This window comes from Rhyacophila brunnea, unplaced genomic scaffold (assembly GCF_057557595.1).
Source record: "Rhyacophila brunnea isolate RB1 unplaced genomic scaffold, BYU_Rbru_1.0 scaffold_1, whole genome shotgun sequence".
In the NCBI taxonomy this organism is placed as follows: Eukaryota; Metazoa; Arthropoda; class Insecta; order Trichoptera; family Rhyacophilidae; genus Rhyacophila; species Rhyacophila brunnea.
Window position 1 is genome coordinate 65,026,424 of NW_028232751.1, and position 21,792 is coordinate 65,048,215.

The 21,792-nt window shown below is 37.4% G+C and overlaps 1 protein-coding gene across 1 annotated transcript; it reads left to right on the top strand.

The window, feature by feature from the left end:
• The first annotated feature begins 5,011 nt into the window (after positions 1-5,011).
• LOC147080119 (uncharacterized) lies at positions 5,012-19,332 on the top strand. Its single transcript, XM_085946581.1, has 2 exons — positions 5,012-5,615; positions 19,298-19,332. The coding sequence occupies exons 1-2, from the start codon at positions 5,012-5,014 to the stop codon at positions 19,330-19,332; spliced, it is 639 nt and encodes a 212-aa protein (XP_085802707.1).
• Positions 19,333-21,792: the final 2,460 nt, after the last annotated feature.

Sequence of the window (21,792 nt, forward strand, 5' to 3'; positions counted from 1 at the left end):
TATGACAGAGCGTTCTATAATTTCCGGCTTGCCCGTGTAAATTGCTCCAGTTCTCGCGGAGTCTCCAGAGATCGCCTCCCAGGATGCACGGGATCGAAAGCTAAGTAATCTAACAAACAATAAAATTGCATCATAGAACCATTACCTTAAATTAATCACTATTTAATACCTAAAGTTCATAAATTACAGTCTCAATTTATCTCACTAAAATCATTTCATTACAATTAGTATACTAATTATCTCTGTAAAACCACTTAATTGACCTAACTTCAAAAAATAATTAAAAACGAAGCAAGTCCAACTCATTACCGATAGCATACAATACGTTACCTTGATAGAATACCATACCTACCGCCCGCACATAGCTATCACAGTAAGAATATTATCCGTACGCAAACGGTAAATTCTACTCTATTCTATTACCAATTCGCTCTTAAATAATTCCATTGCAATCAGTATAGGTACTATGAATTATTGAGCTCCATCAGCATAATTTTCTAAAACTATAACTCGTTATCAGAACTTTATACTAAACAGCACTCGCCTAGCCCTCTCAAACACAAATTCAATCCAAATTAAATTTTAAAATAAATTAATTCAGTAGGTACATACCTAGTCCTGTACCACAGGTTTTCAGTAGGTAGGTCACAAAATATCCAACACTATAATGTAACTTAAAGCCCCTTCAAACATAGCATCAGCCTTTACTTTATTTATATAATATATAACCATATACCTATCAATTTAATTCTAGAAAGCACGATCCGACCGCCCGATAAATAATTATTCCATACATACCTACCTACAAAACTAATCGTCAACTGAACAACCTCGCAGCCTTCAAAAAATTAATCTATTCACAAAAATTCTCAGAACTTCAGCCCTTCAATCAACCTTTTTTTACCTATATAATAACAATATCCTGAAACAAATTGGTTTTATATTCTTCATTTCAAAACATATCTGTTTGGTGGTACTTATTGTCTACGACAATTATTGCCATTGTGATGTTCTGAGGGAATTGAGTTAGCAATACTAGTAACTTGTAATAATTAATAGTACCTACCAACGTATGCTCTAATAACTTTTAGTAACGTCTGTCTACCTACCCTAAATCGCAGCGTTGCCAAACTGATTTGATCCAATTGCTTATTTTGAAATAAATTTAGTAAGTAGAAGGTAGAAGTAGGTACCTAACGTCTTTGTTCTAAAATGGGTAAAAAATCGCCTGCCAAATCTGCCGAGGGCTCAACGATTAATTCCACTTGTCAAAAGACGCCTCCGTCTCTGACGGCAGTGACCGTGACAGCCGTTACGTTTTTGGTGACTATCATGACAGAGGTCACGAAGGCTTCCGCAGAACTGGAAGCCCTCAAAAATGTCAGTCGGTTAGCGAAGGAGTCGATATCGAATAGTCTGGGCGTAATCAGGCTCGCGTGTCAGGCTGCAGAGCTGGAAAAACGTGAGCTTGAGAGCGCCCTCATCAAATCTAAGGCGCGTGCTGAGGCGACCAGAGATGTGCTCAATCAAGAAAAGCGGCACACAACGCAGCTCTCAATTGATCGCCGACCTGTCACAAGAATCTTTAGCGAAGCACCTGCGCACATGGAGAGTGAACTGTCACCGCAAATCCTTACCCCTAAAAATTCGCGTGGTGCTAGCAACATTTCGCTGCGGCCAGCACAGCCGCATTCAGCCAGTTCCGCAAAACCCGAAACTGTCATTCCCAATAGACCCGTACCGGCAAAGCGTTCCTTTGCGGAAGTTTCCGGGGCTACACGATCTTCTGGGAAGCCTGAGGTTACACCTGTCTTGGAGTTCCCGGCTTCGACTGCAGCTGCATCGGGGAAATTTCGTTCACGTCATGCTGTTATTTTAACAAGCAAAGACAATAATAAGACGAGCGAAGAGGTCGAAAAATGTATCAGAGAAACGGTGGACGTCTCCGGTCTAGGGATCGCTGTCGTGTCATTGGCGAGGGCGACTCACGACAAGTGCATCGTCAAAGTCATGAGCGAGGACGACTCCCGGAGACTAGTGGACGCTGTCAGCATCTCGGAGGTTCTCACCGCATCGGTCAACTCACTGAAAAGGCCGAGGGTTGTCCTAAAGGGTATTGAGGAAAATTTTGATGGGGAAAAATTGATAAATGCACTAAGTTATGAAAATGCCTTTATCAGAACGTCACCGAACGATTCCTTCAGGGTTGTGTTCAAAACAAAAGGTCGCATCCAGGGCAAATCTAATTACATTCTCGAGGTGGAGTCCTCCTTGTATCATCAGATGGTGGAAGTTAGTGGCCTGAACGTTGGTTTCCGGCGGGCTCGAGTGCAACCATGCTCTAGTGTTGTGCATTGCACGAAATGCTTGGGGTATGGGCATACTGGCCATACTTGCAAGGAAGCTTTTGCGTGTCGGGGATGTGGGGGGGACCACAAAATTGCGGAATGTCCCAAAAAGGGAAAGTTGACATGCGTCAACTGCGTCCGGAAAAATAGGCGGCTCCATCTGACGGCTCCGACGGGTCACAGCCCTCTATCGCGCGCATGCATATTGCACCGCCAACAAGAAGCCAAGTCTACTTCCGCAACTGACTTCGGAAACCAATAATGGCTATACACCTAAAAGTTGCACAAGCGAATCTTGCACGGTGCGTGGTCGCCACAGTCTCTTTCATCAGGTATATGGAATCTAATAACGTGGACCTGGCTTTAATCCAGGAACCGTACACTGGCAACACGGGTCAAATCCGTTCGTTGCTTTTTTCAGGTATCATTTTTCAGAAGCCGAGCAGTCTGTATCCAGTGAAGGCAGCTATTCTTGTGCGTCGAACGTCATCTCTAACCCACTGCATTTTACTTTCCGAGTTTAGCTCATATAGTTGCACTGTTGTAGAACTCGACTAGGTACTTAGGAGAAACGCTACGGTCGGATCACTGTACTGTGCGCCTTCGGTGCACATCGATGAATCGCTGACCAGCATGAGCAGGCTAATGAACACTTCAAAGGGTTACAGGCTGTTACTCGGAGGCGACGTAAACGAAAAGAGCATCTGGTGGGGCAGTCGACGTACTGATAGCAGAGGCACAGCCGTGTCAGATTTTTTAGCACAGCACGACCTGAACGTATTAAACGAGGGTAATGTCCCAACGTTTGAAACGATCAGAGGAACTCGTAAGCTGGAAAGCTATATTGATATTACTGCGTGTTCCAACGCTCTGCTCACCAGAGTTGAAAATTATTAAGTTAGTCGTGATGCAGCGTTGGGATCCGACCACAATGCGATTGTTTTTTCATTACAGGCCGCAGATAGCTACGCTGCAGACAAAACTTCAAATGTCAATCAACAGCGACCAGGTTTGTTTAAGACGTCCAAGGCTAACTGGATAGATTTTGGGCTTGCACTTATTTCCCAGATTCAGGATCGCGGTATCACTGTAGATAGTTTGGATAGCGTCACAGACGCACATGAGCTCGAAAACATTGTCAAAGAATGGTCATTAGCGAACGAGTCGGCATGCGAGAGCACGATGGTGCGCTCTTCGGGCGAAGGATTCCAAAGAAAAAGTAATCCATGGTGGAGTCCGAAACTGGATACACTGAAGACGGCTTTTAGAGTAGCAAGGACAAAATTTTGAAATTCAGGCGTGATTCGACGGCCGTTAACTCAACAGATTTTTGAAGCCGAAAAGAATAAGTATGAAACTGCGATTGCGGAAGCGAAATTAGAAAGCTGGAAGAGCCATTGCTCGGCTCAGGGAAAAGAGAATGTATGGTCTAGTCTTCAGAGATTGCTCAAAAGTAAGGCGTTCAAACCCCCTGAAACTCTGACAATCAACGGTCGCATGACCTCTTCGGCTCTCGAATCTGCAGAGGCTCTTCTTGCGTATTTTTTTCCAGAAGACATTATTACAAACGAAACGGAGCAACAGACATTGATCCGAAATGCCGCCTCGATTCCTTCAGAGGAAGATGACGACGAGAACTTCACTCTCGAGGAGGTCGAAAGAACAATGAGGCTGTTCAATCCAGCTAAAGCTCCGGGACACGACAGCTTCACGGCGGATATCTGTCTCAATTCATTCTTAACTGTTCCTAGCATAGTTGTCGCTATTTATAATGCTTGTTTGCGAATTGGTCATTTTCCAAAAATCTGGAAGGTAGCTAGAGTGGTGGTCATTCCCAACCCGGGAAAGGACGACTACGCTAACGTCTCGTCAAATCGGCCCATCGGATTGCTGCCCGTGTTCGGTAAAGTACTCGAAAAATTATTTATTAATCGAGTTTCCTGGAAACTTCAGACTAAACATCTGCTCAGCGAATACCAGTACGGTTTCACCGCTCAAAAGAGTACTGAAGACGCGCTTCATGCAGCAATTGATAGAATCAGGGGGGCTAACCGCGATGGTCAGCTCGTAGTGGCGGTATCTTTTGATATCAAAGGCGCGTTTGACAACGCATGGTGGCCATATCTTCTTCAACAGTTGAAATCTAAAAATTGTCCCGCTAACATTTTCAGGCTCATCAAAAACTATCTATCCGACTGAGACGTCTTCGTCGAATATGCTGGAGCATCTGCTACCAAAGAGACATCAAAGGGATGCATACAAGGTTCGTCTTGCGGCCCTGTACTGTGGAACATAGTTCTCGACGATCTTCTCTCTATGCGTTTCCTGATAGTGTACACGCACAGGCCTTTGCTGATGATGTATTGCTGATTATGGAATCCAAAGAACTTGGTTCTCTAGAAACCATGACTAACAGCGTGCTGGAGAGCGTCGAGGCCTGGGGAAGGAAGGTCAAACTGACTTTCTCCGCGGAGAAAACGAAGGCCTTATTCTTTACTAGGAGGCGCGTCTCTCCGCCTTCGCTGGTGATGAATGGGCAACCTCTATCTTTTTCTAGGAATTTTAAACTTTTGGGGGTAGTAATCGATGACAAACTAAATTGGTCAAAGCACGCGGACAGCATCTGCAAAAGAGCAGCGGTGACTTCGCTCAAACTAGCAAGAATGGCCAAACCCACATGGGGTGTATCTTCTGAAGCTCTTCGAATTCTCTACACTTGTGCTATTGAGCCTATGATCACGTATGCGGCCAGCATATGGTATGAAGCTGCCAAACGGAAAAACATAGCAAAAAAACTCAATACGGTTCAGCGAGCACTAGCGATACGAATATGCAGAGCTTACCGAACGGCTTCGCTCAGTTCAACGCAAGCTCTAGCAGGACTTATGCCTCTAGATTTACGTTTAAAACAAATCGCTCTCATTTACAGAGCTAAAAAGGGCGAGGAGGGCCTTCCAGGTTTTCTGCCTGATGACAGGCTTTACGAAAAACCGGTGGACTATAGAAGGCTGCCACACCCGGCTAGACTATTTTCTGAAGTGGTTTCTTATCCTGCAACGTTGGAAAGCAACGAATGCAATAACATGCCGATTTTCACGGATGGGAGCAAAATTGATGGCGGTACTGGTGCAGGGTTTGTGGCATACATTAATGGCGGTGAGATAGCGGCTCGTAAGTACCGCCTTGCCAGCTATTGTACGGTAATGCAGGCCGAACTCTATGCCATCCATTGCGCTCTGGAGTGGGCAGGCTCAGATCCAATCCAACGTAAGCTCACCGAAAACCATAGTATTTGTATTTATTAGGACTCCAAAAGCTCAATCCAAGCAACTGGAGATCCCTTGTCTACTAATCCGATTGTCTTTTCTATTCACAGCGAGTCCGCAATACTGAGACGGCGCCACCCCGAGGTGCACTTCAAGTGGATAAGGGGACACACCGGGATTGAAGGAAATGAAAGAGCTGACAAATTGGCTCGGCATGGTGCCTCTGAACCCAAGACCGCGATAGCTTATGACAAATTTCCTCTGAGCTACGCGAAAATTACAATTTCAGATATGGTGAAAAACGAATGGAACTCACGATACATAAACTCATCGACAGGGGAGTTGACCCGAAAGTTTTTACCTTGCATTTTAGCAGCACGAGACGTCAGGGTGCATAAGGGGCTGTGTTTTGAGATGACTCAGATTCTTACAGGTCACGGAGTCATGCGAGCATACCTGCACCGGCTTAAAATAACATCTGATGGAAAGTGTTCATGCGACGACGGAAGCGACCAGGACGTCCTACATTTACTCCTAGATTGTCAAATCTTTAGCAAGGAGCGGCACAACCTGAACTTTTTATTACAGATGGCAGATGCGGACATTTGAGACCTTTTGGGGACCATGGCAAACGAGGCCGGAAGAGATGCACTTTTTAATTTCTGTATTGATGTAATAAAAAGAATAAAAATAATAAATGGTGACATGTAAAGACGGTTCATGCCTTTCAGATCCAGTGACTGTAATCATATAAGATAGGATAAGTATATGCTCAAAATATCAGTCCTATGCGACATTTCTTTTACCACGGGAAAAAAAACTCGACTACAAATCGCAGTCCTCAGTTCCCAATGAATACGACAAAATATTCATCAGAATCACCTCCGCCTTGCGCTACTAAGAATTTTCCAGGGTTTTTGCAAGGCGGTTTCATAGGCCCTGGCCGAATTTAAATTAGCAATACCCGATGCGGGTAGAAGAACAGTTTTCAATAAGGCATATTCTCTCAGCCGGCACAATTTTCATTTGACTAGCATCAAGTAGAGTAGTTTGCGTGCCAAAGTCCTTAAGAAACCTCGATAGTAAATGCGAGGTATCCATGAAGGCATCTAGAAAAAAAAGGTAAGCGCAAGCATACTACAACGAAGTATATTAAAGGTCGACCGGTAGTGTCGTGGAGGAAGTTTTTAAAGATTACAGAGAGGATTAGAATTTGACAAACCCGGGATCCCTGGACTAGTCCCGAGATTGGCATTTTTTCCATGGTTTATATATATTTTTTATATTTACAAATAACATTAATAAAATCGGTCAAAAATAAATTTAGTAAGTATAATTTATACTATTTAAGACATTTTTATTAATATTGTGTACGTTCAATCTTGAAAATACATAAGTTTCAGTGACGTTCCTAGACAAAATGCCGCCCCTAAGCAGTGCCAAAATGCCGCCACATTTTTTATACAGTACTTTTTATCATCGTTTCATGACTCCAATATCTTAAGAAATGTGTTGTGTGGATACATTACTAACAAGATATAGGTATACCACTAAATCTAATTTAAATGTCATCTCTGCTTCAATAGACAATATTGCGAGTCTACGGTTTCAGAAAGGTAGGCACATTTAAAAATGTACCTGAAAACTACCAAAACTCGAGTGACTGGCAAACATATTTGGATAAATTTTAAATTAGGTATGCACGTGTCATTGCTGTTCACCAAGAACGTGACATCCAATAACAACGGAAGTAAACTAGACATCGCACACCCGACAGAAAATAAAGCCCTGTTAAAACTTTTATAGTATCTACCTAATTAATATATTTTTTTCCAACCAGTGAGCTGAATTTTTTAATGGAAATATATTTCCGTTATTACTAAGTTTAGGTAGTTTTCTATGTATACCTAATGATTCTCCTCGACTTGCCGCCCTCTGGGTAACTGCCGCCCCCAAGCGACGATCAATCTGCCTACCCCCACGGGACGTCACTGATAAGTTTAATATAGTAAACAATATTGTAATATAAATAATCATCATCATCATTAGCCTGAATCTATCCACTGCTGGATGAACGCCTCTTCAAGCTGCTTCCATTTCTCTCGGTCCTGTGCATTGCGTTGCCACGTACTTCCGCAGAACTTTATCATTTCATCGATCCAACGGCTCTAAGTCTACATTGCGGACGGACTTCTTGGATACCACTGGATGAGTAGATTTGTCCAACGATTGTCTCTTGTTCGAGCTTCGTGTCCAGCCCATCTCCATTTAAGGCTTTTAATAAACTCTATTACATCGCAAACCCTTCTCTGCTTCCTTATCCACTCATTCCCCTTTTTGTAAGATATAAGATCATTTATAAGTAATGGACATGGTCGAAAACAAAATGTGTCATAATATGTAGGTATTTAAAGACTACCACGTCGCGAGAATCTATATGAACGTACATTGAATTTATTACATTTTTTATCAGAATGTGTCATTGTTTGTCTTGTAAAACATTAATTCGCGAGCATCTATATAAACACAAACCAATCGCATTTATGAGGGTGTGCTCTGTTAAGTTTTATTTTATTGATTTTATAAGGTTTTTGAACACTATTTTATGTCATCTTATGTATTTTTAAACTAGCGAGCATCTGTATGTACACTGATCACATTTAGGTTCTTCATTACAATGTGTTATTTCATGTTTTTTTACGAGTACTGCTGGCACCATTCACTCTGCTTTGCGAGAAGCGGAAGGTTGAGAAGGCTTGAAAGTCTTGGTTGCTCAAAGGATGACAAAATTTTTAAGTAGTCAAGATTCTCAGCCATGAGTATACAACCAAGAAGAGAGGAGAAGACAACTAATTTGCCAGCATCTATATGAACATTCATCGCATTTTTTAGGTTTTTCATCAGTATTGCCATTCCATATGTTTTAAGCTTACTAGGTATTTTTAAATTACATATTTGATTATATTGGAAATCACATTCATCACACGCAAATGGTTTTTCTCCTGAATGTGTAAGTTCATAAGTTCTTTCATTGAATAAGTTTATGTAATTTTAATATGTTTCTGATATTTCTTCCATCTACCTTCTGTTGAAAATAATGTAATTTCTATGCCATTTTACCATAATATTAACAAACTTATTTCGGAAGTCCTAACTTTTAGCTCAACTATTGAAAAATAATAAAAATGTTAGGTAATAAATAGTATTACAAAGATTTTACCACTGCGTTTCATTGGTTAGATTTTTATCTAGATCAATATTGTAAACATCTTTACAGTCTTTTGATGGTGGGAAATTGAAAAATCAAGAGTTACGTATTTTTATCAACATAATGAATAGCCAAAAAAAACAATGTTCTTTAAAATCGGATGATCTTGATTTTTTTTCTAGCAAACGTACCTATATAAGTATAGACATCTTATCGGTGGTAAACTCAAAATACCTAAACTATCGACTTACGAACATTTGGCAGCAACGTATTGTATACGTTGTTTAAGAACTAATAATCTTACACATTCAGGAAAAAAAACCAGTTGCGTGTGATGATTGTGATTTGAAATGTTATCAAATAAATGTCATTTAAAAATACATTTTAGTCTTAAAATATATGGAATGATAAAACTGGTGTACATCCTCACAAATGCGATTTGTGTTCATATAAATGCTCGAGAATTAAAGTTTAAAAATACATACAATGACACATTCTGAAGAAAAATCTAATAAATGCAATGTATTTTCATATAGATTCTCGCGAATAATATGCGTACTTGCCAGACCGAGGATTAGAACATGGGACCCTTGACGCAATATGCCAACACTTAAGCCGCACGGCCATTTTTGGTGGATGGTGAAAAACCTTATAAATGCAATGTATGCTCATATAGATGCTCGCAACTCAGTCATCTTAAAAGCCATAAAATGACCAATTCTGGTGAAAAGTCTTATAAATGCAATGTATATTCATATAAATGCGTGGTACTTTGTTGTCTTAAAAGACATGAAATGAATATATACATATTATATAGAACATACACGTGAAAAATCTTATAAATGCAATGTATGTTCATTTGGATGCTCGCGATGGAATAATCTTCAAACACATGTTAAGTTAAAAATGGTGAATAGCCTTTTAAATAAATTGACTCTCTGAGCTCTCTCTCTTTGAGGCTCTCCACAACATTATCTTAACGCTCATAAAACGAAATAGGAGAAAAACTATTTGCGTGTGATGAATCTTATTTTGAATGTACCTTAACAAATATGGCATTTAAAACTCATAATTGTGATGAGTTTAAATATAAATCTAAACAGATATGTAAGTAGGTAAGTACGTTGTTTAAGAACTGATAAACACACACATTCAGAAGAAAACCATTTGCGTGAAACAATTGTCGAAGCCGTCAGAGGCAATAACTTTTTAAAGTACCTACAAAACTTCATTTGATATCGATTCTGAAGAGCATAATATGAAGTTTGAAGTTTAAAAGAACACTTTTCTCCTAACATAATACCTACCAGAACTACAAGCATACGTTGCACCATCTGGAGAAACAGAGAAAAAGAAAAAAATCATAATACCTATGCAAATATTATTAGGAAGAGTTAAGTGCCTGCAAGGTATTTCCTATATACAAAATAAATATAAATGTCATTCCAATTTTAATTATCTTTTGAAGAAAATATCGTTGCATTAAAATATATTGCATTTTTCAAAAATATGCATACCTAATTGTATTCTAATAACTTAATTATTTTTATTATGGATCATATTGGTAAACAACCGGTACATTTACGTGGAACACCCAATGTTAAAACTTTTTTGGGTACATTTGTTTGTGCATCGTTAGTGCGCTTTTTTTTTCGTTTGTGCACCTATAATAAACGAAAAATTCCAATTTCAAATTGGTTGTTCGAGCAAAACGTTGGGTCACCCAATGTTGAAATTTTAACTTTTTTTGAGTGCATTCGTATGTGCATCGTTAGTGCACGTTCGACAGAATTGGCCTTGAGAATTGAAAATATGATTTTTTAACATGTGGTCCATAATATCTGGTCTACTAGTTAATAAAAAAAGGTCGTGTCAAAGTTGTTTGTGTCAATAAATTTGCTCTATGACTCGATCCGACTCATATTTCACATTTATTTCATCAGGGCTGTCGAAGACATAAAGCATAAATATTTATAATTTAAAATTTTTATTTTTCAATATTGAATTGTAGTTCATTACGCCTGCCCCAATCTAATATATTATCTATATCAAGTTGGAGCTGACGATTCCAAAAAGAGTTTCAAGTTATCAGCGAACAATAAAAACATAGCATTTTTTATTACCAATGCTAAGTCATTTATAAATATCGTATTAAATTAAAATTAGTAAATATTGAAAACAATAAAACAACTTAATTTGTTTTCCATTGTCTTTGCATGAATTATTTAAATTCGCTCATTATATAAACTTGAACATAAATATCAGTCCTCATACTTGATAAAAAATTAAGAATAAACTCAAAAAACTAAAAATTAAAAAGTGGTCTTGATCCTCAGCCATGAGTGAACGACCAAGAAGGATTTATATGGCAGTAAAGAACTATGGACCGAGAAAAATGGAGGAAGCTAGGGGAAGCCTTCATCCAACAGTGGATCGACCCCGGGTGATGATGTCTTAGTAAAAAGCTTATTGTGTGAACAAAACAACTGTTGTAAAGCAATTTTCATATGTGGTGCATACCAGCTCATATTCTATTGCATACATGCAAATTTTGATTCATAGATGACATAAGGATCTCCTCGAATTTTCGTATTGACATAATACATAGTACTTTTTAATAGTTTAAATTAAATTATAGTTTCTTTAAGATGTAATAATAGAATGTAACATTCTTCAATATTTTATTACATAACTCGAAACAGCTTCAGAAACAAACCTTGATAAAAACGTTAGAACATGGCATGGTAATCAACCCTAGATCTGTGGCATACCAGCTGAGTACTTTACCAGTCAATATATTATTATATATTTTAACAGCAGTGACCTAGCGTTTCTTTAAAATAACTTAAATTATGGATATCTTTACCTAATGGTTGCATTTTGACCGCTTAAAAATACTATATAACGTAAAAAAAATAGAAAATTATATTTTAATTCTGAGCGTCTAGTGCGAGCACTAGCGAAATGGTCTATGGTCTCTAACATTTGTAGACGAATGCGTTCGCTCGCCCACAAACCAAACCACGGCACGCAGCTTCATTTAGCAATGCAACGGGTGGCGTCTAGATGTATCTATAGTCTATGGTGTGGACCCAATAGGTTGAGCAAACCATTCTCTATTTCTTGTGAAAAATATGTGTTATGAGTAGGGAGCGGATTTATATGCAACAAAAAACATTATTATATGCATTCACATATGCACTTAAAATCATTGAAATATGCACTAAAACCAAATAAATATGCTGTTAAAAATTGTCATTTTTATGAAAAAAATATTATAAATACCTATTTCACCCAATATTACCGATAAAAAATCGAATAACAAATTAATAATCCTAAGCAATATAAAACAATAACATAAAAACACAAATAATCAATATAAAGTTAATCAATTACAATTTTCAAAATAGTTTGTTTTCAAATAATTGAACAAGAAATGCAAAATGTAAATGTAAACTATAGAAACTAAACACAACTTAAAAAAAACAAAAACGACACACTAAAATACTATTTCTATTATACTATTTAAATCTAAATACTATTTGCTGTATTTTTGTCCGAAAAAATAAGTCAATATTCTATGGCATTAAATTTTCCACATATCTGTCAGTATTTTGTTTATATGCGGAAAATGATCTCACAGATGTGATAGCACAAAATTTAAATAAAGGTGCCTGAGTTGACTTCACTTTTTCTGATAAATCAATGAAATGCTTGGGAATGCCATTAAAAATGCTAGTGCATCTACCTGATTTAGTTATGTTTTGATAAAATTATAAATGCAAAAGCCCTAAAATATGCATTTATTAATGAAATATGCACTAATATGTCAACTATGCTCTAACGTCTCTAATATGCATTTATATGCACAATAAAATTTTAGTTTTAGATTCTGCGTCTTTCGAAACGGATTTCTGTACGACTACCATAGCTGCGCATACACCCTAACAAAACATGCACTAGCATATAAATCCGGGCCCTAGTTATGAGACCTCTTCATGGGGCAGCTGAGATTCATATCGGAATGTAGGGTCAGTAAAAAAATGTTTTAAACTGTACGCCTATACAAATCTATATATTTACTAGCTGACCCGGCAAACTTCGTACCGCCTCAGAATCAAGAAATCTTATGTTATCTTCTTAGCTGCATTAAATTCAGTTTTTTATCAAGTTAAAATGAATAAGTACTCAAAATGAATTAAGTTCAATGAATGTACAAAAATTAAATCAAAATGAAAAGTATTTTAACCCAATGTTTACGAGCTCTTTTAATTATTTTTTTAATTAACGTGTTAATTTGCATTTAAAAAGCAATTAGCAAAAACACAATTTTGAAGGCCCGTAAGCATATTACATTGAAATGAATGTAATTCACGTGGCAGCAAGGCATTTACTTTATTGAAGCGAATCGAAATGATTCGCGTAGCATTGTTGCACTACTTTCTGTTAAAGTATTTGCGGTTGGGTTGCACTCGGATCGATTCCCTTCATTGAAGCACCTTGTGATATAAGTACGACATTTTTCATTTTGTTGTCAGGTGCGAGAACGAACAAACCGGGTGGTTTGCCGACACGTGAACATGCTATGTACAATAGACCGTGAGAGAAACATTCATTTTCTAGATTCAGGCCACAAACACTCAAGGATTGGCCTTGTGATTTGTTGATCGTCAAGGCGAATGCAAGATGAATCGGAAATTGAATTCGTTTAAACTCGAATGGCATATCGATTGGGATCATCGGAATTCTTGGAATGAGAACTTCCTCACCTTCGAACATTCTTTTGATTATCGTCGCGTGAATCACATTGCCCATGAGATTTCTGACCACCAAACGCGTTCCGTTACATATTTTTGGTTGTTTCAGAGGTGGCAAGCCAGGCAGTCCAAAGAATAATTTAAAAATTCAGTTGGATAGTTGGTTGCTTCGTCTTCGTTTGTTACACGGTCGATAGATTTGAAGGAATGCAGTGGACCAACGATTTGATTTTGAATTGTGAAGTTTAAGTGATCCACATCTTTGTTCTTTGTCGCAAGAATTGCTCGTTCAACAATTGTGATTTTTGTGGTTATCAATGATGTTCGGAAACACTTTGTTGATGAGGTCGTCCTTCGTTGAGACGAAATTGCAAAAATTCAGCGGAAACGAAATCAATCCATTCGATTCGTCGACAGGAACACGGCCATTATCGATAGTCAGCAATTGCTCGCTTTTTCTATTCGTATGCGTTCCTATACCAAATTTGGAAAATCCATGCTTCTCACATGGACAGTTATATGTAGCATAACGCATTGGAAAATCTTTTGATTTATTCGTATACGCACTAGACGGAAAAACAAAAAATACTGTGTAACCATAAGCACTTCAATGAACAGAATTAAAACACAAACACTTTCTTTCTTTGGGTGGCATTGCAACGCATGCCGGGTACTCCCTAGTATGATATAAAATATACATACATTCTCTGAATCCCCTCGATAAGTATACATCTGCCCGAGGCCAAATTGGGTAGGACACATTCAGAAGGCGCATACTACGTGGCCTGGTCGCGGTCTCCCGTGCAAGATAGTAACAGCTTTCCACATGCAAAATCTCATTCTCCGTGTTATGGACGCAGAGCCAGATATTGAACTTTATTGTAATCCTGAAATCAATTTGCAAGACAACTGAATGAACTGAACTGAGAAAACTTTTCACCCAGCTGAATGAAGCGGAAAGACATGGAGATAGAATTACTGTTATAATTATTAGATAGATGGAGCAATGAGATCTTTCTATATTAAAATGTATGTAGAAAGAATTCTTTTTCTCATAAATTTCACACAGAGAAATATGTGCATATAAAAGAAATTTACTTCTCAATATTTACATTATGTAGGTAATTAATCAGACATATACATATAATTTCTTCATGTTTTCTTGAGAATATACAGAGATTATTTAGAAGGTTTGTATTTTAATACTGTTTTTTAGCTTGACGATTTTTAAATATTTAAGTAGTACATACGGTCAATACCATTAGGTAATAAAATAGATTCTATCACAGGTGATATTTATTACAACATCCAATTAAATTTAAAAGAAATTGTCACAGAGCATCTCTAGATAAAAAGCACTGACTAAAAGTACAATACTAGCGATTCCATAATGTTTTAATATAGTTGATACGTTGATTGGTACGAGTGCAGCTCCACCGAACTGTTCCGGGTAGCAGACGACAACGATAAGATCGCCTTGATGGTGGCCGACCTCCGCTAGGGGATGACACAATAAGAAGAAGAAGAATGATTATCTGTGGAGAAGTTGATATTATCTCCGTTGACAGTATTTAATGCATTATTTGTAAATAATAATAAAAATGGCGGCCTGTTGTTGACACTTTTTTAAAGTTCTGTTTGAGAATTTGTGTGATTATTCATATATCTATATTTCGATTGCTGAGTTTGAATTATATCACTTGTAAACAGAGGACAGATTGGAGCAAAAGAAATAGTATTTCAAAATGATTAGTGCTCACAATGGGACGTTGTAATTGATTACAAGGAATTTCATATATAAGTTTTCAATTTATAGGATACCTACCTTCTTGAAGAAAAAATGGTTTGCCAGGTGTTTCAGGACCATAGGGTTCTTTGAGTTAATGAAGTAGATCTTGGATAACATAATGACAACTACATCTCGTTATGTTCAAAATGAACATAACTAACTTTCATACCTCTGGCAACCCCGACGAATATCTATGGTGACGTCGATGGAGCGTACGCGATTGCACAGAGGTCGCTGATGGAATTTCCGGCCGCAACGGAGGTCGCAAGGTGCGAACGCAGCAACGTGGCTTTTTGATTCTGACTGTCGTCGAGTATAGTCGTGCTCCGCTTGTGTTTTACCCAACATTTATAATAGACGTCACGTAACGGAGTACGATTGCAGCCGCAGTGCTTGAAGCCTCTTGTCGTTCCAGTTTTGTATTTTAAAACTACTATTATTTGATTCACTACTCTTCCAATGTTTCTTTTCAAACTTAGCTGCTCGCATTTATTTTAGTATTTCCAAATTTCAATATCGACCCGCTTAATAACCTTTTAATGTAATTCTAATTTCTTGCTTTGACGATAATATAGTTTCTGTCAAGTATATAAATTGCTCTTTTATTTATTGTTCCCACTTTATTCCACACTGTTAAATAATTATAATCTTTCACGGTTTCAAGATCGTGTGGCGCCCAGGACTTTATTATGTACATCTTTAACCATAGATTGCACGCGCCTTCAGCCGTGTAAATCCTTCTTGTTTTCTAAATTAATTTTACAGTTGTCAGTTGCGAGGTTGCGGAAGTAATTATTGTTCAGCTTGAAAAGATCAGGTAATCCATGGCCCTTGCTTATGTCTAATGCTCTTTTAACTTTAACTATACTCTATTCCATCCTGTCAGCTTTCTCTTAAATTATGTAGTTGTGACGATAATGATCACAATTACAAAATACTAATATATCAATCTACTAATGTTAGTTCGGGATGTTGAAGATTCAACTTAAAAATGAAGAGACCAACTACCTAATACGCCAACACATAAATTGTCCAATGCCAATGCTCGTTCGAATGCCATTCTGCAAAATATACATGCATAAAATTATTTGTCACAGTAAAGGCTAGTATGATAGTTTTGACAGAACACAAGTTATTCGTACCTAACGCAATGCAATAGGTTTGATGCAAATGAAGTCGGAAATAATAACTCCAACAATAATCAAATTCAGTCGTGTAATTCATGCGCACTAGAAATCGTATCTGCGGATGATCAGGGTTAAATTGTTCCACTATAATGGTTTTTCTTTGGAAAGAATATTTGTGCTTGTATTTTTTCCACTGGCTCTACAATCCAATGTGGTCATCTACTGCCAGCGCTCCATTGACGAGCCAAAAGTCCGAGGACAATAAGTCTTCAGATTTTTCAACGTTCTGCTACTGGCTAACGGGCGTTTAACGAAACGAGGTATATTATTAATATGACGCCACAAGCCGTCGACTTTGACAGCATAGATATACCTACGTAAATTTGACAGTTAAATCGTGATGGCGTTTAATGATACCGACGTCTTGTGTTTTTTGGGTTTTTGGGTGGCAGATAATTTAATAACGAAGCAAAGGGTACACAAATACGGGTGAAACATTGGATATGGAAAAGAACAACATTATCCCACACCAATTTAATAAGAGAATTGCGTTTGCAACCCAACTATTTCCGCAATTATTTGCGAATGTCGGACGATATATACCTACTTGGAGCTGCTTAATTTGGTCTCCCCATTCATATAAAAAATACTATTATGAGGGAAGCTACTTCTCCTCACGATAGATTATGTGCAACCCTGCGATTTTTGGCTGCCGGCGGAACGTTCACCGACTTACATTATAGAACTGCGATTGGAAGACAAACTCTGGGAAAGATAATTCCTGAAACTTGCCAAGTCATCATTGACGTTTTGAAAGGAGAATATTTCAAGGTTTGTATTATATTATACGTCATTTAATAAAGTTGGGCAAATTTACAAATATATTATTAATAAGTAGACATCGGTTGGTCTTATAAAGTGAACGTTTAGTGAATTGTTTTACCTAGGTATATAAATCACGGACGGCAACGGCATAAGAATGAAAAACAAGATGAACTTGAGATAGGTATCTATATATTGAGTCACAAATAAGGCCATCGTTGACATGCTAAATATTCAATAGACCATCAGAATTCTGTACCTAGCCAGGACTCTCCATATAGGCTGTAAGCAAGCTACTTAATTGTTACTGTAGGATGTGTTATAATACATACTAGTCATATTCTTTGAAAAGCAAGCATGGAATTTGATTTCTAAATACGAGGTCACATAATAATATAGGTATGCTAACATAACTCAAAACTTACCATCTGTTGTATCGCTTAAGCCTTAAGGTTTATAGGCATAAAAAACAAAACGTTATTTTGTCAGTTTGTCCCGTAAAGGCAACTTCATGCATCAGCTTCTCGGCCAGCAATCTTTGTCCCTGTGACATCTTTCGCAATTTCATGGCCATCATTTTTCCAAACTCATCTTCAGTCTTGCTTAGTTTGTCGGTGATTGATTCTAACACTTTGTGGGCGTTATCATTCGATTTTTTTGTTTGAACGATGGGGGTTCTGGTGCTGTATTGAGATTCGACCTTGGAGTAGTCGACCACGTGGATGTTGAAGGCGTATATTCTATATGTAAATAAAATATTGATTATTTTTTTTGCAGTTCCCTGATACGCACGAAGAAATGGAGACGATTGCAGAAGAATTTCATGGTAAATGGCCATTTCCAAATTGCCTGGGCGCAGTTGATGGGAAACAAATTGCAATCGTGCCACCTGCAGGCGCCGGCTCCCACTTTTATAATTACAAACATTTCCACAGCATTGTTTTGATGGCGATTGCGAATGCTAATTATGAATTTATTTATATTGACGTTGGAATAAATGGACGTATTTCTGATGGAGGTGTACTTAGAAAATCTGAATTTTTCAAACGTTTAGACGAAGGCAGATTGAAAATACCTGCACCAAAAAAATCTACAGCTAATTCTGATGCACTGCCATTTGTTTTTATTGGTGATGAAGCCTTTCCATTACGTAACGATTTCTTAAAGTTATATTCACAAAGGCAATTAAATCACAGTAAAAGAATATATAATTATCGGACATAAAGAGCCAGGCGAATTATAGAAAATGTTTTTGGCATTTTAGCTGCTAGATTCCGCATTTTCAAGCTCCAATAAACATGAATATAGAAAATATCAATACAGTTGTATTAGCTTGCTGTGTGCTGCACAACTTTCTTCGTCGCAAATCAACACATACGTATACTCCTTCTCATGACCTTGATAGGTAAAATCTTGAGACGGGTTTAATAGAGCTCGGACTGAGGTCACAGGACTGCAGGAAGCAACGACTAATCGGAACTCGACCGCCAATGATAAGAAGATTCGAAAAATATTTTAATACTACCGGGGCTGTCACATGGCAAGAAAGTACCTATGATAAGCAATAGATACATTAAACTAATGTAACAATTTAGTTAAAATATTTTACTTCAATACAATCTTCGGTGTTTAACGAAATGGAGTAACTCTCCAGGAGACATGTTTTCCAAATCGTCCGCCATGCTGGATATTGAGGTCGATTCTGAAAACAAAATGTAAATTGTAAAAATAAAACATAACATTCAAACTTGTTTTTTATTATCTCTCCTCTATTAAGTACCTTCATAAGGTTAATATTGATATGATTATTTATATCGGTCATTATAAACAATTTTGCTAGATTCATACAATGTCAATTAATTTCATTAGTTAAAAATAAATAATATAATGATCATGAAATCAAAAATCGCTCTTGTTAGTGTTAGAGACAATCAAGAAAATTGTCAATTGTCATTGATGCGACCAACTGAACATTTACAGAGACAATGGACGCAATTGCCAATGATGCTCATTGATGTTACTGAGGCATCTAATTCCAAAAAGCGATAAGTCCACATTTGGTCAAAATCGAGAAAAAAATACACACGTATTCTTTGTATAATTTTACAGAATATTAATATGATATGTTGTTAAGGGTACCTAAATAGGATCTACAAGGGGATATCATATATATATATATATATAAATAAGGGGCAATTGGAATTATAAAATACGGGAAAGGGAATTCGGATAGAGCGAGGAGAAGTTAGTTTCAGGAAGTGGGTCTCGATCCCCATACCTTACGCCGCTCACGTGCCTTCCCACAATATAACTTACGGTTTAAACTTATGGCCGAGAAGGTTCTGAAATAAGAAATACTAGAAATGCAACCCCCGGAGGGGATAATGTCAGATGTAACTAAAAATAAAGAATGAGCTCAGTTAAATAAAAGACGGAGGTAGTTATAATAAATAAATAAATATAATTTCTTGAAAGGCAACATGGTGTATACATCTGACATGGTAATACTATGGACACTAGAATTTAATCAAATTTAAATAGACTGGAACGAAGCTATGGTAAACTAACTATAGAAACATAATACTAGCCACGATGTCCGGATGCTAAATACAAAAGATCACAGGAACGATACAGAAAATACTTGCAGTTCAACTGGATGATGACAGTTCTTCAACATTGTTCTTTTAGGTTAAACGGTGCACTGAATTTAAAGTAAGCCCACCGGTTACTAAGTTCACCGGGGGCTTACACTAACACTCGACCCTACGACGGCTGGGTAAAAAAAAACCTCGTAATCACATCGGATTATCTTTTTATAACATCCTTAATCGGCGGAACCTGTCAGATGCAACTTCAGTGTTGTGACCTTTCGGCTGCCTCGTCGCTATGTTTTTTACAGGTGGCTGGGCGAAATGGTGTTGCCATCATATCGACAGATATCATTATGTATACTCGTTGGTTATGTTATTTGAACATAACAATATGTATTTGTCTATAAATTCCAAAACGCGACATAACCCTACGAAAAAAATATTTTAAGTCTCGTTTTATTACAAAAAGCGCCAAGTCCGTGTTTCATAATATTTAAAGCTTGGTTGATTTCGCGCGTGCTTAAGTTAACCAGTAAGGGAACGTTCAATATTGAAAAGGGCGTCTCCCATGCTGTAGCATCTAGTAAACTCATGACAGTGCCACGGAAATATGTGCCTTATGCGGAGTTAATTAAAAAGTGAGGTACAAATAGCGCTACGTCCAATTTTATTTTGCCTATGTTTATTACATTTAAGAGTCTATCGGCTGAAACAAATTGCCATTTGGCTCTAATTTCAACATAGAATACAATGGAAAACATAATCTCACGTTAAAACAAATAATTGATGCTTTAAACATAAAAACGTCGTTTCCCGAAAATATTGAATTGTGGACTTATCGCTTTTTGTAATTAGACGCCTCAACTGATCGTTTAGAGGTGCAATTGACGCGATTGTCTTTGGCGAATTGACAGCAAATGATAATAATTTTGATTGATAATTGACAATTATTTATTGATTGTCTCCGAGGGAACCTAACTAGAGCGATTTTTGATTTCATGATCATTTCTTTTCTTCTTCTTTCGACCATGTCCGATCCTAGTAGGATCATATGGACCTCCACAGTATGGAGGTTAGTATTGACAGATTTTGTTTTTACGAGAAATGGATGTCAGCCACTTGCTCAACCTATTAGGTCCATACTCTGACTCACACATAAATTGAAAAACAATATGTGTACTTGTCAGACACTGGATTCAAACCTGGGACCCACGACTCAATTGGCCATCGCTTAAGCCGCGCGGCCATCGCCATGATCGTACCTATATATTATTATTTATTACCTAACTCAGCAAAGAATAAGTAATTTTATTGTGACTAGAAATGATTCATAGCTTCAAGTAGATGGGAGAAGGTTGAACTGTCATAAAATTAAATGCATGACAAATATATTATGCGTATTTGTGGAAATTACCAGATCATGAAAAACAGTGAAATTTTATCACCCGGTACGTAAAATTTATTCCGAAGAAGCAAATAAGAGCTTTCGATCCCAATAATTCTAGGCGAACCGTCTCACAACAATCTTTCCTAAAAATCGTGAATGATGCTTGTAATATTTCTGACATGCGTGTTTGTCAAAAGATGTTTATAGAGACATTGGGAATCTCTGACAAAATGGTATCTACTGCGTGTAAAAAACCTGATGTTTTCGGTGTCTTGTAAAAAGGGCGAATCAACCAAAATGCTATTTTACAGGAGGAGGATTTTTAACTTTTGACATTTATTTATTAATTACCTATGGATGATTATAAATTTCTAACAAATACATAATAAAGCTTAGAGGAAATACTGTCTTGATAATGTAAAAAACATGTGGGTACAAACTTGTATAAAAAGGTCTGAAAAATCATTTTAAATGGATATTCGCCCTTTATGTGTGAT

What these genes read in the sequence shown, in the direction of transcription:
- LOC147080119 (XM_085946581.1), top strand. Translation starts at nt 5,012, where the DNA reads ATGGCCAAACCCACATGGGGTGTATCTTCTGAAGCTCTTCGAATTCTC. An exon ending in AGGCTCAGATCCAATCCAAC is followed by an intron (nt 5,616 to 19,297) that starts GTAAGCTCACCG and finishes GAACATTTACAG; the next exon opens with AGACAATGGACGCAATTGCC.